General features: G+C 64.6%; 1 protein-coding gene across 1 annotated transcript; it reads right to left on the reverse strand.

Annotated features, from left to right (window-relative positions):
- Positions 1-166: 166 nt before the first annotated feature.
- On the reverse strand, positions 167-14396 carry KIAA1755 (KIAA1755 ortholog). The gene is given in 16 exon segments (XM_030008667.1): positions 167-1179; positions 1231-1664; positions 1747-1938; positions 2662-2784; positions 3070-3208; positions 4122-4186; positions 4188-4271; positions 4485-4583; positions 4942-5058; positions 5742-5828; positions 6955-7048; positions 7469-7592; positions 8272-8436; positions 8546-9845; positions 10342-10539; positions 14197-14396. Coding segments are annotated over 16 exon segments (3726 nt in total). The 5' UTR covers positions 14200-14396; the 3' UTR covers positions 167-677.
- Between the last annotated feature and the right edge of the window lie 2730 nt (positions 14397-17126).

Raw genomic sequence — 17126 nt, forward strand, 5'->3', positions numbered from 1 at the left:
CAGGCTGCGGCCACAGCCCGCACGGGCAGCACGGGAGGCTCTCGCGGTGGCACCGGCTGCCCGTTGGCACTGGGCTGGGGCAGCGGCGGGGAGCCTGGGCGAGCAGCCCGGCGCCTGGCTCTGGGCAGGACACGGCTTTTCGTTCTGCTCCACGAGGACCAAGCTGGGCGCTTCTCTTCAGGTTTATTAACATTAATAACATTAGTCCTACATTAACGAGCGCACACAAAATGCCTGTCATTGTCGCTTGGCTAGGGCTGCAGCAGCAGCATGGGGAACGGTAAAACCGCCCGGCAGAGGAGGGGAGCGCGGCGGGGCCGGTGGGCAGAAACACCTCGGCACAGGTTTGTGCTCCTGTGGGATGCTCTGAGCACGGCTGCTGACTGCAGGGAACCCTCACCGCTGTCCTGAGGCAAACCTGGCACTTGTAGGGATAAATGCACTTTAGGTGAGGATTGCAACACACCTAGTAGATTATTAACAGACCTCGTGAGGCTGGTGATGGGGTTATTGCTGTTCCACAGCGGGGTGAGTGCTAAGTATGGGGAACTGAAGGATCCTAGGACCGAGGGTTGGACAATGTGTCCCAGTATCCCACCTCTGAGCATGGGACATCCAGTTGGTGTCCGAGACTTCCACAACTGGACAGAAACAGGCCCTACTAGAAGGGACTGGTTTTACTTGGCATTTGCTTTAGCTGGACTCTCGGTGTGATGGTTCTCCAGGTAAACAATCTGGGAGGGCTTTTCAGAGGGGCAAGGTGGTCTGGGATTCTGGAGGTCCCGGGGCACAGCCAGGCTCGCTGCTGGGGCTTCTTCAGTGGAGTTCTGCGAGTCTGAGTCTTCAGAAGAGAAACTGCTCTGGCTGGAAACCTGGAAGTACTGGGTGACTTCTGCCCGATTCTCTGCAGGCGGACCGTGCGTGCCGGAGGCTGAGGCAGTCCGGTGGAGCACAGTGGCGGGACACAGTGGGTCAGCACCTGGAAAACGCGCCCGGGGAGGCAGGGTGAAGGAATGCCTCTGAAGGGGCTGGCTGCGCTCCTGAGCGAGGTGTCCTGCAGCTCCCAGGCAGGCTCCGCTCTGCGGTTTTGGGAGGGAGGCATCGGCAGAGACGTGGCGGTGAAAGGCACGGTCGCCCTCCGGCCCCTGCTGGCAGCGGGGCTGCGGGGAGCTCGGCTCCGTGCCCACCGTGGGGCCAGGAACGCTGCTGGCCCAGGGCTGTCCCGGTCCCCGGGGCTGTCCTGGCCCCCCGGTGCTGGGCTCCGGCTGCTCCGCCGCCCCCCGGCCCCCCGACACCACTGGCTCGGGGCTGGCGGTTGCTTCGCAGACCGGGGTTTCCTTGCAAAGGGCTGCAGACCCTGAGCCGGGGGGCCTGAAGGAGTCTCCCTGCCCGTCGGCTTGCGCTCCCCAGGCCTCCTGCAGCTCTGCCAGCATCTCCTCCAGGATCTGCCGGGTCTCCTGGTACCTGTGCCGTGCCTCGGTCCAGGCTGCTAGCCCTTGGCTGCTCTGCATCCTGCGCACCTGAGCCTTCATCTCCTGCAGCTTCTCCAGGGCGAACTCCACCGACAGCTTCTGGAAGGAGCTCTGCAGGCACTGCAGCGCCTGGCCCTCCCCGCGCTTCACCCGGGCTGAGCACTGCCTGCAGTCCAGCTTCAGCCCCGTGATCTAGAAAAGAAGTCAAGAGCGGCTGTTTTCACGGCTGCCCAGCCGGCACCGGGTCCTGCGGGAGGAAAGCCCACGCGCCCACCTTGCTGGAGAACCGGCTGAGCTCCCGCAGCAGCTCCCGCTCAGCCTGCCGCCGCTCCACCTGCCTGTAGAAGCTCATCAGCTTCGTCTGGAAAAGGGCTGCAGCCACCTGAAAGGGGTCTGCCTCGGGGAAAGCCGCGTCTCGGACCTCAGCCGCCTCCTGACACAGGGCCAGGCCGTGCCGGTACTGAGCCTGCAGGGACGGCAGGAATTCCGCGCTGGGGGAACGGTGCTGACCTGCTGCGCTGGGACGTGTGTGCAGGGTGAGGGTCTCTGCAGGTCAGCGCTCAGTATCGCTGTCAAAGCTATCTGGGAAACGTTTCTGGGCCAGCGAGAAGAAACAAAGAGAACGGGGATTCTCCAAATGTCTGCTCTGTCCCGGCTCAGCTCAAAATTCACAAAACGCATTGTCCTGTCCTGAGTGGGGTCACCTTGCTTCGTCCTCCCTGCAGTGCCTGTAACTAAAGGGCCTCCATATCTAGGGGTATGGGGGGAACAAACCCTTGCCACCACATTATCTGTTGTCTGATGGGATGTCCAGGCTCCGCAGCCGGGCCCTGCGGGAGGAAGGGGGCTGCAAAGGACAGAGCACAGGAGGGGCTGGGAACAGCAGCCCCAGCCCAAAGCACACTGAGGAGCAGCACAACCGTCCCCCTCACCAGGACAGGGCTGCCCAAAGACCCCAACAAAGCTGGGCTTCAAAACTGCGGTTTGACCCAGCCAGCCTGTGGACACCCGATTTTGCTCAGAAGCCTCGTTCCAAACCTGGGGGATTTGGGCTGATTGTATCGAACTTCGTAACGACATTCGAACGTTTCCAATTTGGCATTTTCAGTTTCTGCGGAGTGCCAGGCAGGGGCTGGAGCCACCTAAATACCCTAGGCATGCATGTTACGGAAAGTCCCCTCAAACATACTGTTGCCTGGACGAGGAACTCATTAAACCACTCGGCAGAGCCCTGGAAGCTGTCGGGGCTCCACTCCTCGGTGCCCATCTCCTGCAGTCGTGCCGCTGCCTCCCCGTCCAGCCAGCACCCGAGCTGCAAGAAAAGAGCGGGGCCGAGGGTCAGGCAGGACTGGCCGCCGGCCACAGCGCTTCCGCAGCACCTCCCTTTCCTTCCCCGACCGGGGCATCCCATCTCAGGCGTGGATACGCAGTCACCCCGTAATTAAAATCAAAGCTCAGGCAATCCTGTTATTCTCCTGGCTTCCTTCGTCATCAAAAACCGAGGAAATGTGCCCAAAATGCTCAGCTGTGGGAACACCGCAGAGGACAACTTCAACTTGCTGCTTCTAGAGTGGCACCCCAAGGATGCCTAACTGACCTTGCTGAACTCGGCCTCGAGCTCCCGGACCTTTCGGAGGAACTCCAGGCGCTCCAGGCAGCTGTTGGACTGCGACACCAGGTTGTGAAGCTCTTCCTCCAGCTGGCTGTACAGCCCCTCGGCCGACTCCATGCTGGTCCTGGTGGTCGGGGAGGAGAGGGGCCGTCAGTGCCGGCTGCCGCCGCGTGAGCCGCCGGCTCCTCCTGAAGACGCCGGCCGAGGCAGCTCTCCGGTGGGCAGGAACCTCTGGATGGGGCAGCTCCCTGGAAGCCGGCGCTGGCACGTGCCCACCCAGGCAGCCAGGAGCCAAGCAAGCGGATGGCCAACAACCCAGCACGTGCGGCTGGCAAGATCCCAGCAGGTACGTGGGGTCAGGAGCCGACCAAGAGACCTCCTCTCCACCCGCCTCGTGCATCCTCAGAGCCCAGCCGGGACACGAGGGCACTCCCTGGGATGCAGTGGGCTCCAGGCCCTGCATGCCGGGCACGCTGCAGGGGAGCAGCACCCTTGCACTGCACGTGCCCTGACATCTCCCCGTCCCACGGAGCAAGCTGGACGTCAGGCAACACGGGATGGGAAAGCGTTGGCTGTCAGTGCAGCCCAGCCCAGCCAAGAGAAGGGAGCAGAAGGGAGCAGTGGGATTAGTGCTGCATGCATGCACGGACTGCTGGACATGCGCATCGTCGCCGGACATGTGCAGCATCGCCGGGGCTTGGCCCCATCTAGTGGCTTTGCCTGAGACCAGCCTGGAGGGCTCGCTGAGCAGCCCCGGAGCCTGGTCCGAGGGCAGGAGACCCTCGAGGGACCCGGGCACCTTCCCCAGCCGGGATGACGGGAAATCCTGCCCAGGGCTGCCCGAGACACGAGCTCCGGGCTCGGAGGGAGTTTGCAGGGCTGGAGGGAGCACGGTGCCAGCTCCGGGGCGTGCTGGCAAGAAGCTTTTTCTCATGGGGACTGGGCAATCCCTACGGAGGTGGCTCTGTCGGCCAGCGGAGGAGGCCGGGGGTCCCCGGCGTTGGCACCCCTCTCCCAGCGAAGCCGCCCCCTCCTACCTGACGTCGGCCGAGGTGCTGAGCCGGGCGGCCTCCCTGCGCAGCCGGGCCAGCACGGCCCCCCCCCTCGCGCTGCACGCACACCAGCTGTGGGTCACTCAGCACCCTCTGCATCAGCTCCTGGTGCCTCCCGATGCACGCGGCCGCATCCTGCGGAAAAAGGGTCGGACACGCATATCACCTGGGGCCTCGCCTGGCATCGCCGGGGCTGCACCCCGAGGGATGAGCAGAGGGGACAGCCCCGCAGCTGGCAGCAGCTGGTCTGGGAGCGATTGCACCGAGGTTCGGGGAACCAGGGTGAAATGTCACTTTGTGCTGGACTACAGACGGGGTCTTTGGAACGCCCTACAACCTGCCTGTTACCTGCGTCCCCGCCAGCGCGTCGGCGCTCCGCAGCTCCTGGATGCAGCTCTGCAGCAGCTCCGATGCCCGCCGGAGGCTGGCTGTGAAGGGATGCAATTTCTGCGGGTGGGACACACAGCAGGTCAGTGGGGCCGGGGTGGCTGGGCAAGCAGCGGGGCGAGGAGCAGGAGGAAGAGGAGGAAGAGCAGTGCCAGGCCAGAGCAGGGAATACCGTGGGACACCAGGTTAAAGCCAAGGAGGAAGGGAGCGTGGAGGTGGACGGGCAGTCACTGGCAGGAGCAGTCAGAAGCAGGCAGGAGGGGGTTGCCCTCCTGCGCTCGGGGCTCTCCTTCTCCCTCCCCTCTCCTGGGCTTTCCTGTCACTTTTCCAGGGATGTCTGTGAGACACGAAGCAGCGGTGGGGACGGAGGGGCACCGCGGGGAGGTGAGGCGATGGCTAACGGCGTGATAACAGACACCTGGAAGAACTGAACCCACTCGCCGTGGCAGTACGGGAAGGTGCCGTCCAGCTCCTGTGTCAGCTGGGAGCTGTCGACGTAGCGGCCCAGAGCCTTCAGCGACGCCAGGGTCTCCACCTGCGGGGCACGTGGAGCTCGTGAGCGCTGCGGGACCGTGCCAGCTCCCTCCCCAGGGACAGCCTGGAGCAGGGGGCACAACCCAGTCCTGCCCTAAGCACCCTGCCCCGTTAACCCGCGCCGTGCAGCGGCCCCGGGAGCGCAGCGTGCCAGTGCCGGCAGGGCTGAGCGCACCGTGCGGCAGCTCCGCTCGGAGCGGCTCCCGCCAGCTCCGCGGTGTTTGAATGCACGGGAGATCGCCGGGACTGCAATAATCTGCCATGACAGCCAAGCTAGGTGATGAAGCTCATTAATATTTCACATTACATTAATTAAACTGAGCAGCACTAAAAGAACAATAAACCCTTTCAAGTTTAGATTTATTATCCCAGCACCTGTGTCCGGCCACTGGAGGTAACTGGGAAAGCGCTTGGCTGCCCTGGGGCAGATTTCGCCTGCCTGCGCAGCCCAGCCAGCCCGAGGGCAGCATCTGCCTGTCCTGCACCCAGCACGGGGGGGGACACCTGCCCCAGCGAGGTGCTGCTCTGCCCAGGGTCCCCGAGCAGGGGAACTGGGGTCTCCAGGTGAGGGGACGGAGGGTCCCCCGAGGTGGGAGGCTCCTTTCACCCTGGCTCTGCTCTTCCCACAGGAGACAACGTGGGGACAGGAGGAGGGGACGGGGACAGGGACAAGGACAGGCTCACCTGCACCCCGGGCAGCCTCTCGCGGTGGGCAACCAGCTCCTTCTCGGCCAGCAGCAGCACGGTGTGGATGCAGCCCGGCGAGATGCTCTGCGGGAGGCAGGGAAGAGTCACCACGGCAAACCCCACGGCGCAGACCTCGGGTTACCCGCGGTGATGCCGGGGCTCGGTTGCCTGAGTCGGCTGAGGCCGGTGAGCTCATTACAAAGGAAAAGGCTTCCCAAGCTTGCTGGCGTGGGAAATGGAAATGGGTCGCTCAGGCCATAACCCCATCCCAACCACCAGCTCCCTGCCAGAAAGGACCCGTGGAAAGAGCCTCGTGAGCAAACCCCTTCACTCGCACCAGCGACGCTTCTCTGCGAGGGGAGCATCAGGGCCGGCACGGGATTTATTGGACAGGCTGCAACCAACCTGAAGCCCTGAGCACACAGAGGCAAAGGGTGCTGTGGCGGGGAGGACCCCACGGCCCCCAGGACAGCACAGGGCACTCCCACAGCACTGCCTCGGCACCGGCACGGAAACCCTGCCAGGATGATTGACCGTCACTGCGGAGCCGACTTCCAGGTGAGCTCAGGTAGCGGGATGCTGAAGGGGTTTGGGGCACGCCGCGGTGTCGGGCGATAGCGGGACCGAGGCCAGATCCTGCGGGGCTGGGAAAGGACCTTCGGTCCCACACCACCAGTGCCTCGCAGCTGGCACTCGAGGAGCTGGAGAGATGCAAGCGCTGGGTGTGAGCTCGGTTTGGGGGCTGGGGGAAACAGGGTCTTTGTGCCCTGTTGGGGGATGGTCTGCGCCACTGCAGATGTGCTCAGAAATTAGAGATTTATCAGCAACTTTGGGAACAAAGCAGCGGTGAAGCACTGCCAGACCTACAGGGAGTCAGGAGGCAGGACTGGCCACGGGGGAGCAAGCAGCAAGGACATGGGTTTTCTAGACCAGGGCATTGCGATGCAGCCGCAGGCAGGCAAGAGCTGCCTCGGTAAATCCGCACCGCAACACTTACGGGTAAAATCTGTGAGTAAGATAAAAACCGTGGCCCCAGGCACGGCAGCGCAGGGTGCTGTCGGAGAAGCTGCTGCCAGCCAGGCAACTGCATCACGCAGCGGGTGCAGGGGATGCTCTGAGGGACCCCCAAAGGGCGGCAGCACTCGCTCCCGGGCAGGAACCCCCCCCCCCCCAGCACCTCCATGGCACCGGCACGCAGACCCCGGTGTACCTGGACAGAGCGGAGGGCTGAGAAGAGGACGGGAGCAGGCGGCTGCTTCCTGGCATCCACCACGACAGTCAGCCCGCCATCCTTCGCTTCTCGCCTAGCAAAGGGAAATACAGTGAGCAGGAGGCAGACTGCACCGGTTAGAAGCGGCACATAAAGTGGGGGTCCCTCGGGCAGGACCTGCTCAAAACCCCGTCCCGCAGCCCCGCACCCCCGGGCAGCAGGATGAGGGCAGGCAGGAACCGGCAGCCGCAGGCGACGGCCTCGTCCCTGTGGGATGCCCCAGCCGAGGGCAGCGCCAGACCTTCAGAAACACGCGCGTTTGGCAGAGCCGTGGCACAGGGTCCACGGGGATGGCTGCGGGCGGGACCCTGGACATGGTGGGGATGTGTGGGATGTGCCCAAACCAGCACGTGCGGGATGCTGGGCATCCATCCCGGCTCGGCGCCGGGGCTGCTCGGGACCCCCGAGCCAGGAGGCAGCTGGAGGGTCCCTGCCAAGCCCTTCTGGCTCTTACCTGGGGAGGGAGCAGAGGTAGAGGATGAGCCTCGCCAGCTCGGCGGCCGAGCACCACGCAGCCCCCCAGGCGCTGCCGCTGGTGGTCACCTGGAGCAGGGTCCTGCCCAGCCTGTCCGAGCTCCCTGTGGGGAAAGGGGCGAGTGACCCCTCCGGCAGCTGCCCGCCGGCTGCAAACTCCAGCCCTGAGCAACCCCCCGCCGAGGGGCCGGGGCTCCCATCGGCCTCGCTGCTGCTCGCCAAGCAGGAACGGCTGCCGAGGGGCGCGGGAGGGGGCTCTGTCCCGGCTCGGCTCGGGGGGCTCAGCCCGGGTTAATACTGTGCAGCTGTGGCAGCTCAGCGGCTGCCCCCGTGCAGCCTCCCCTGGCCCCTCCGGAGGGGCAGCGCCGGCCCCCCAGGGCTCTCGGCACGAACGCCGGCCCTGGAAATGCCAGGGCAGAGCTGCTGGGGACATTTTTCCTGAAAAAAAGATGGGTTTCGTCCCTGTTTTTCAGCTCTTGGGAAAAGGAAGAAGCCAAATGTTTAGTGTTTGGCAGCTAAAAGCTGAACGGCTTCATTGGGGAGGAATGGTGTGGGAGGGCTGGCTGCAGCTGGGAACTGGGGCAGCTGCTCAGAGCAGACTGCTTGTTTTTATGTTTTTAATTTTTTTTGCCCAGCTGAAAGGAGATTTTCCGCCTGGGGGCTTTCTGGCCTCCAGCAAAGCCCTGAAACCTTCCTCCAGAATACCCTCTCCAGCAGCACGGCATTTTCCCTCCGGAGGCCTCTCCCGACATCCCCCCGAGGGTCCCGCGGTGCCAGCAGTACCTGGCAGGCACACGACGCCCGAGCGCAGCAGCCCGGCGTGCAGGTCCTGCCAGGCCGGTGGCTCCCGGCCAGGGGTGCCGGTGCCGGGCACGGAGGGACCGTTCTTGCAGCTGGTGCTTTCCAGGGACCGTTCCTCCGCAGGGGCAGCGGCTGCCGCATCCATACCTGCCCACGGGGACAGAGGAGAGAAGAGCTGGTGACGCTCAACGAGGCAGAGAAATGCAAAAGCTCCCGCAGAGCCCGGGCAGGCACCGCAGCCCCGCTCGGATGGTACCTTTGCTGGCTGGCTTGGCTCTGCCCATCCTGGGCGAGTAGATGGCAGACATCTTCTTCCTGGCCCCTTCGTGCTGGCTGGTGGCTCTTTCATCCCCGGGGGCCGCCCCGAGCCACGGGCCCTTCAGGAAGGAGAACTTGTGGCTGGAGCCCACGGGGAGCCGGGGGCCGCCCTGCCGTGCCAACGCCTCCGCCGGCACCCCGGGACTCGCTCGGCGGGGACGGCGGGCGAGGAGTGTGGGGCTGCCAGCCCCCCTCCCGTGCTGCGTGGGGGTCTCGTGGGGAGTGGTGGGGGGCGGCTCGGGGCCGGGGCCGTCCGACTCCTCCAGGATAGCTGCCATCAGCCCGGGGCCGAAGCTCACCGGGTTCTGCAGCGCAGCCAGGTAGGAGTCGCGGTGGCGGCACCGTGGGCTGTGTGGCCCCGGCTCCCGGCTCAGCTTCCTCCCCAGGCATGGGGTGCAGGGACCCTTCTCCAAGCTTGGCACCCCCGTGCAGGGCCAGGCGTCTGCCCCCGGCCCCCCGTTCGCCCAGGGGAGCATCGCCTCGGCCCCAGCCCCCATCGGCCCTGCCGGGCGGGCGGGCGGCAGGGACTTGGCCAGGAGATCCAGCTGCTCCTGGGAGAGCTCCAACAGGTCCACGTACTCCCCCTCCAGGTTCTGGCTGATGATCTCGCAGAGGCTGGGCACGGCCGGCGCGGCCGGCTTCTTCCGCAGCCCAGCCTGGTCCACCTTGATCAGTCCCGGGTATCTTCCCTGGCTCGACTTCCGAGAGGTGACCTTGCAGCCCGGGATGGTGCCCACGACGTTGCCATAGGGCGCCGGGACGTCCGCCGCGCCGTGGTGCACGGGCGCGCTGGGTGCTGCTGGCTCCGCTGCGGTTTCAGGAGCGGGGCCGTGCCGGGCACCCGCGGGCACGCCATCGGCTCCAGCCTTGGGCTTGTCGATGAACTCCGGCGTGGCAATCTTGCTCCACGGCAGCGGGGCGATGCCGTTCTCGGTGGCCACCAGGCAGGTGTGCAGGGGGGTTCTGGCCCGGTCGCCGTTGATCTCCTCCAGCCACTCGTTGGTGAAGAGCAGCGCGTAGGCGGCCTCGGGGACGGGCGTCTCCTCCACCGTGCGCAGGTCGTGGGAGAGGTGCTTGACGGTGATGCGCGCCGAGTGCTCCTCGCAGGGCTCCGCTTGCAGGTAGAAGTCCCCGGGGCGCAGCAGGAGGGGGTTGAGCGGCGCGAGGTGGACGACCACTTTCTCGTGAAGACACAAGGGCCAGCCTTCATGGAGAAAGATGCAGTTAAAGTAGGGTGCCTAGGAGGGAGGAAGAACACAGCGCGTGAGCGAGAGCCCCTGCCGGCTCCGTACCCTCCTGGCCAGCCCCGCGCGGTCTCGCTGCCAGGCTCTGCGCTTCCCGCGGTGGGGACCGAAGAGCCCGGTGACCTGACGGGATGTCCCTGAGCCGAGCCACAGCAGGGCCCCGCAAGCCCACCCCGAGCCCGTGGCCATTCCCAGGGTGCCGCATGCTCCCCACGTGCCAACAGAGGGGAAATCCCCACTGGAGCCTCTCCAGGGGTGAGATAAGGTGACCCTGGAGTCCCTCCTCCACCCTTATCGCGGGGACGGCATGTGCCAGGCTCTGTGCCGGAGACGTCCCGGGGAGCTGGGTGCACCACGGTCCCCTCTGCGGGGAGGGGAAGGGGACGGCGCAGGGCACGGCTGTGCAGGGTGTCACGCTATAGGGCAACCCCCCCGTGGCCAGGAGCGGGGCGCAGGGGCACCGCGGCGTGGGGGGGGCATGCAGGCTTACGCAGGCTGCCTGCCGCACATGCTCAAAGAGGCGCTTGGCCGGGATGAGGAACTGGAGCAAGCAGCAGAGCCCATCTCCCCGGTAGCTGGTCTCCAGCAGCCGAAACACCTGGCCCAGGACGGTGGGGGCCGTGGCTTCGAAGGGGGGGTAGAGGGCCTGGAGGGCACTCTGCACCGCCGCGTCTAGCGACCCGGCGTCCTGTGGGAGGAAAGCGTTGCTGGTGGGGAGAGCGGCCCCGCAATGGGACGCCGTCACCCCCCACGGAGCCTGCGCCCACCATCCCGCGCTGCACCGCCGCACCGCGTCTCTGCCGGGTCCCTGGTACGCCCACGCTGGCAATGCCGCTGAGCTCGGGGGGCTCCAAACCGTCCTGGGCTGGAAACTGGGGAGGAACCGGGTGTAGAGCACACCAAGCACCGCGCAGCCGGCGGGCACGAGCACGGCCGGGTCCGGTTCCCAGCGTTGGGCTGTGGTTTAAGAAGTCCGAGATGAGCCCCAAGCGCAGCCTGCTGCCCCGCTCGAGAACGCCGGCCGCGCGGAGGCGGAGGAGCCGCAGCAGCCAAGGGGTTAAGCCGAGCCAGACGAGGAGCGTGGGGATGTGCTGGGCTCAGCGGCTGGCTGTAGGAATGCAGCGGATGGGAGGAAGGACAAACATCTGAAGATGGATGGGGTGTTTTGGTTCAGACTCATCGCTGAATTCGACGAACTCAAAATTAGTCCTCCGAGCGTTTTCTGGGAAGCGCTCTGCCGGGTTACAGCCCCCTCCCCTGCGCCGCTTCCAGACCGGGGCGAGGACGCTGGTTTTGTGCCACGCACAAACTGGTGGCTCTAAGTTTGCTCTCCCAGCTTTGCCGGAGACGTCGGCTGCGCAGACCCGGCTGGCGCAGCGGGTACATGGAGGGAAGGCAGCAGATGGCTCCCGTTAAATCCCAGCTGCATTACAGCCAGCGCGGGGGTGACTACAGACATGGCTGCCAAAAGGAGCCCTTTGGCGAGTGGGAAAGACAGAGACTTCTCCAACTCCTTGAGGGTATTTCTGCAGGACAGGCTCCAATAAGCAACAAATCAGGCTGGGGCGGGTGGGCAAATGGCACCTTTTCTGCTGGAAATCGTGCTGCTGCGGGAGAGATGCAGGTTTCTGCATGGTGCAGGGTCAAGCCCAGCCTGGCCAGCTAGGGATCTGCCACTCTGCGGCAGGACATCTCTCCTCCTCTTCCTCCTGCAGAGCGTGGTGTGCGCTACCTCTGCCAGCTGCCGGGTACCAAGGAGCCCCTAGCTCTGCCACCGGCTGCAGCCCACGGCAAAGCCGAGCCCGTCACCTGGGGCTGGGCTCCAGATTTAATGGTGGAGGGACCCCAGCACCGCAGGCAGCCACCACAGGGATGAGCATCCTCCTGGCAGCCGGGGCAGCCGCCAGGTCCTGCACCTTTGGCAGCTACGGCTCACTGTCATCCCCATGCTCCTGCACGGGCATCCGGGAAATCAGGTGGGATTAGATGAAGGTGGGATTAGCTGAAGGTGGGCGTTAGTTTCAGACTAATCCCTGGCCTGGGAGCCCATACAGAGACAAAGTGGCCTTGGTTAATTCAGCTTAATTAGCTTTAATGCGCTTTAGCTAAAGCACTTTGCAGTCACGCTTTGGTTAATTCTTGACTTTTTCTCCGTGTCTCCTCACAGGAATCTCCTGCCCTTGGGCCTGCCAGGAGAAGCCATGGGGCCTGGGCAGAGCAGAGGGAGACCAAGTCCCTTCTTGGTGCCCCGATCGGCAAGTGCATTCCCCTGCCAGGCTTTCTGCTGTTGGACCACCGGTGTTCTCACACTTGGTCCTTGCACAATTCCTAAGAGAGATGGGAGACCTTGCTCCGGAAAAGCCCCGCTGCAGGGTAAAGCCCAGCTCCCCTCTCCGCCTTGCTCCCGCGGGACCCCGGCACAGCCACCCGCCCCCAGGCACCGAGCCCGGCTGGGTGCCCACTGCTTCCCTGCCTGGCACCACCAAGCTCGGCTCTTTCCCCATCCCAGCACGGAGGTGAGGAGCCGCCGTCTGTAACAGCAAAGGGGGACCCGTCCAGCTCCTAATGGTGCCACGGGATGAGCCAGCGCTGCCTGCCCTGCCTGCGCTTGCCTTCGCCAGTGCCCGCTGCCCAGAGTCACCCTTGCGCAGCCCTGGCACATCCCAAAACCAGCTCTTTTGAAACCGAACTAAACTCTTACTTGCCAAACTCTTGTGGCACTTAAAAAAGCAAAAGAAAACAGAACGAGTAGCCAGGTCCCCTGAGACTGGGGCTGCCAGGGCTCTGCTCTGGGCAGGCTGCGTCGTGGGGTGATGAGCAGCCCCAAACCCGTCCGCGCTGCCGGGGAGGGCTCTGTGGGGCGGTGGGGGGCACAGGCCACGGTCTGACGGGGTGAAGGCGCACGCTTCCAGTCAGCCCCATCCCACACCCACCATCTCTCACAACAGCATCCCCCCCAAACCCCAGAGCAGCCTCCCCCGGCTGCAGCACACGGAGCCCAGCTCCCCGGCCTTGCCCAGTCCCGCACCTTGGCAGCTGGGGAGAAACGCCTGGAGTTTGGGTAAACCGGCTGGGACAAACTCGGGGCATCTGGGAGAGTGGACAGCCCTGCTGCAGGGGGAAAAAAGAAAACCTTGCAAATCATCACCAAAACCCCAGAGCAAAGGGACGTGCCAGAGGATGGATCGGCTGAATAAACAAAGCTGCTCCCCTGTCAATGGAATAAAACCGCCCAGGACTCCATCCAGCAGCGGGGACTGCGTGAGCCAGCGGCGGGAAGAGAACTACTGACTGATGGAGGCACCAGACGCAGTCTGCGTAGTGCTGGGGAATATTTTGGCCTGGAATGACTAAAAATGTTTTCACTGAGTGTCACAAAGCTCTTCATCACTGAGGGAGGATTTTGGGGTAACCATGGTGCAGCGGCTGAGGCCAGGCCAGCTGGGGAGCCGTTAGAAATCCAAAAGCAACCAATTAGCCCACGTCCCTCCGCCAGCTGCAAGGGAGCGCAGAACCGAAACAAAAGGCATTAGGGAGCATAAGGAGATTTACATTTGCAAAGCTATTTCCATTTTAATAAGCCAAAGTGCTGTTAAATAGAGATTGATATTTCTCCCCAAATACCCATATTTTTTAAAGTGGTTTACACCAACAAGGCGAGCTGCACTTTGGTGTTTTGGTGCTGTGAAGTTAACTCGTACCCAAAGCCACAGGGTGACTCAGCTCCGTCTCCTTTCTCCCTCCTGGTCAGGAAAAAGCGAGGTTTGAGAGCCGGGACCAGCCCTGAATAACAATTCCTCTCCTTCTCCTGCAGCTCTCGCTGTCAGCAGCTTTGGCAGGGCACGACGCAAACGCTAACCAACAGCCCCAGCCCGGCGGAGCGGGAGGCCAGCGCTCAGCCCAGCATCGCCTGGGAGCCCGGGGCAACGGCGCGTGCCGGCCGCGGTGACAAACGAGATGGCCAGCCCCGGGGACGGATCCGCTGAGCGTCCTGTACCTGCGTGCCGGGCACGGTTCACGCAGCAGCACCCGCTCGCTGCGCCCCGTCCTCCCGCCAAACTTTCCAAGGAAGTTTCAGCGTCGCGGGCGGCAGCCCCGCAAGCGCCTGCCCGCGCGGCCGACGGCCACCTCCGCCATCGCGCCCGACCTCCACCTTCGCGCCCGACCTTCGCCTTTGCGCCCAACCTCCGCCTTCGCGCCCAACCTCCACCTTCGCGCCCGACCTCCGCCTTCGCGCCCGACGCCCGCCCCGTGCTCGGGAGGGCCGGGGGCCCGCAGGTGCCCGCGGGGGCCGGCGGCGAGTGGGGAAGGCCGGCGGAAAGGATAGGAAAGCAGAAGGAATTACCATGTGTACTGGGAAGTGGCAGAGGGGCCGGGGGGGTCCGCGGCACCAACTCTCCCTTCCCTCGTCCTTCCTGGGGGGGCCGAGCGCTGCCCTCCCGCCCGGGGCTCTCCCGCCCGGCTCGGCTCGGCTCGGCTCGGCTCGCCGGTCCGCGGGCGGCTCTTCGCCGGCCGCCGGCGCCTCCCCGAGCCGCGGGCGGGGGCGGGCAGCCCCGGCCCCCCCGGGCTCCGTCCGCGCCTCGTCTGGGGGAAAGAAAAAAAAAAAAAAAAAGAAGGAAAAAGAAAGAAAAGGCGAAGAAAGAGCGAGCGCGGCGGGGCGGGCCGGGGGAGGGGGCTGCCGGGGGGCGGTCGGGGAGCTCCGCCGGGCCGGGGAGGGGGGGGGGAGCGCCCGCCGTGTGTTGCCGAGGCGGCGGGAGCTCCCTCCGACCCCCCCGGCGGGTGCCCCGAGTCGGCAGCGGGCGGACGGGGGCGGCGCCGGTTCCGTCCCGCCGGGGGGGTCGGGGGGGTACGGGGGTGTGTGTGCAAGACCCCCGGAGAAAAAAGCAGGAGGGCGACAGCCCCCGGCGGGTCCTGGCCCGGCCCCCCCGGCCCGGGGCGCTCCGCCGTGGTTCCCCCCCACTTCGCCCCCGGAGCGGCTCGGGGCAGCTCCCGCTCCCGGCTCGGGGGATCCTTCCCGGCACCGGGAAAAACGCAAAGCTGCCTGTGCGTGTGCGTGTGCGCGGACATGCCGGCGTGCTGTATTTGTGGCGGTTTCCCTCTTTTTAAATAAACACAGGCCCGTGCTGGTAGGAACCACCAGGGCTGGTCTGTATTCAATACAGCACTTCGCAGAGCTCGGAGTTCCCATTTCTGAATTGGCCTGAAAGCACAGCAGAAGAAAAGTGTCTCTTACGGCTCTTTGGATGTTTCAACGATGGAAAGTACCTACTTGAAGGCAGAATTGTGTGATTTAGCAACCAGAAGTTGTACAAAAACAATCGGCGTAAGAGCCAAAGCCACAGATTTGGTCTATCCTAACGCAAACCACCGCTGCTCGGCACAGCTCTTCCATTCCCGGGCACGGTGTCGAGCGCTCTCAGACCCTCTGCTCCCTGCTCAGGCTGAAGCCATGTTTGCTGTCATCTTCGTGGGCACGGGCTCAAGGACGGGACCAGAGCTGGGATGGGGGACGGGAGCGGGGACGGGTGGGACGGCACAGCGTGGGCCGCAAGCTGCCGGGGTAGTCTCGAGAACGAACGTTTGTCCAGGGATTAGCGAGCAGCCAAAGGACACGCTGTGAAAACAAGCCGAGATGGGAGGAGGTACAGCTGGGTTGCTGGCTTGTTTGGAGGGAGGACGGTGCCAGGGAGGGCTTGCATTTGCTTCCCATTTCCTTGGGAGCGGGAGAGAGCCCTTTCGTCACTGGTATAGATCACGAGTGCTGCAAGGGCTCAGGCACCAGCAGTCATGCTGGGTGGGCAGAGGCTTGGCCGTGGGGAGCAGGGCTGGAGCACCCAGCGGCAGCCCACCGCATGGCTCCGGGCCCGCAGGCACTGCCACTGCTCTGTGCAGGGCTGGCCTTCGGCTCAAACCCCGTCCAAGCTGTTTGCCCGGGATCCCTAATGCAAACTGGGGTCTGCTGGGCCAGCTCCTTCCCCACCAGCAGCCAATTGCTCCTTTAATTGCATTAGTTCACATACTCTGCTTCAGCCTTTTTATAGTTTCTCTGAGTGTGAGGGGAGTATGAGCTCATGTTCTGACCTTCTTTAATCGCGTGGTTACCTCTAAAATGAGCCCAAGAACTTGCTTTGGCTCATGCACCTTCTGACAGGCACCGGGGCTGGGCGAGGAGGCTGCAGGTGGGGAGGAAGGCAGTGTGACTGACTGGGTCCTGGTACCAGCAGGTAGGATCCCTTTGTGGCACTGGCACTGGTGAGCAGCGGGGGAAGGATACAAAGCCAAGCCCAGAGGAACCACCCCCCCCCCCCCCCCCCCCCCCCCCCCCCCCCCCCCCCCCCCCCCCCCCCCCCCACTGTGGAGTGCCCGAGGGCAGCGGCTCCCTGCCTGGAGCCTGGGGTGCTCTTATCAGCTGTGCTCAACTAGTCCACCCTGCAAATGCACCCAGCGTGGCTGGATCCAGTCCTCCATCCCTGCAGCACCCCAAAGCAGCTCCCTGTGCCCTCCTGTCGCCCTGAGACAGCAGGGCTTGCAGGTGGGAATCGGGGTGCTGGGGACCAAGCCTGCCCAGCAAAAGACAGAGTTCCTGGGTGCTCCTGCCACCCCAGGGCCCCTGACCCCATGAGCTCACCCTCCTCTTTTGCTCCCTTTCTCCATGTCCTGTTTGTCCCGAGCAGCTGCTGGGACAGGCTGCATGTGGCCTCTTGCCCTGCCCCTCCGTCGGCACAGAGCCACCATTCAGATCCCCCCTCAGGCTCTGCCTGAGGTCACCATTCCTGCATTTTTATTTTTACTTTTCTGCAAAATCATCCCCCTCTGCTCTTTGCATCCCCTTTTGTCTCCCACGAGGCTCCCAGACCTCGTGTCACTAGCTGGCTGGCGTGCTGCGAGAGAAGCCCGTCTGTCTGGGGGCAATGGCAGCCCTCTGCGGATGGAGAAGACACACTGGCTGCAGCGCTGGTCCCGGGGGGACGCTCGGGATGTCACCGGGATGTTGGGGTGGAGGGAGGGCAAGGGTGGTGGGCCCAGCATCAGGGGCGGTCTCTGGGGCTGGGCTCCTGCTGGGATCCTCATCGCTTGTGGCCGTGTCCCTGCACCCCGGGTCCTCGTCTGCCGGGCGCAGCTGCTCGCTGTGCCCCGCAGGGCTCCTGCTTTATTAGCTCTCGGGTCCCCGGGTATTTCCATTTGCCTGTTTTTGATGCAGCGGTCAGGGCTGGCGTCAGCACCGACCCCACGCTGGCGGAGAGCCCTCCTGGCTGCAGGAACAGCCGTGGCCGG

The sequence above is a fragment of the Aquila chrysaetos genome, chromosome 3, assembly GCF_900496995.4.
Source record: "Aquila chrysaetos chrysaetos chromosome 3, bAquChr1.4, whole genome shotgun sequence".
In the NCBI taxonomy this organism is placed as follows: domain Eukaryota; kingdom Metazoa; phylum Chordata; class Aves; order Accipitriformes; family Accipitridae; genus Aquila; species Aquila chrysaetos.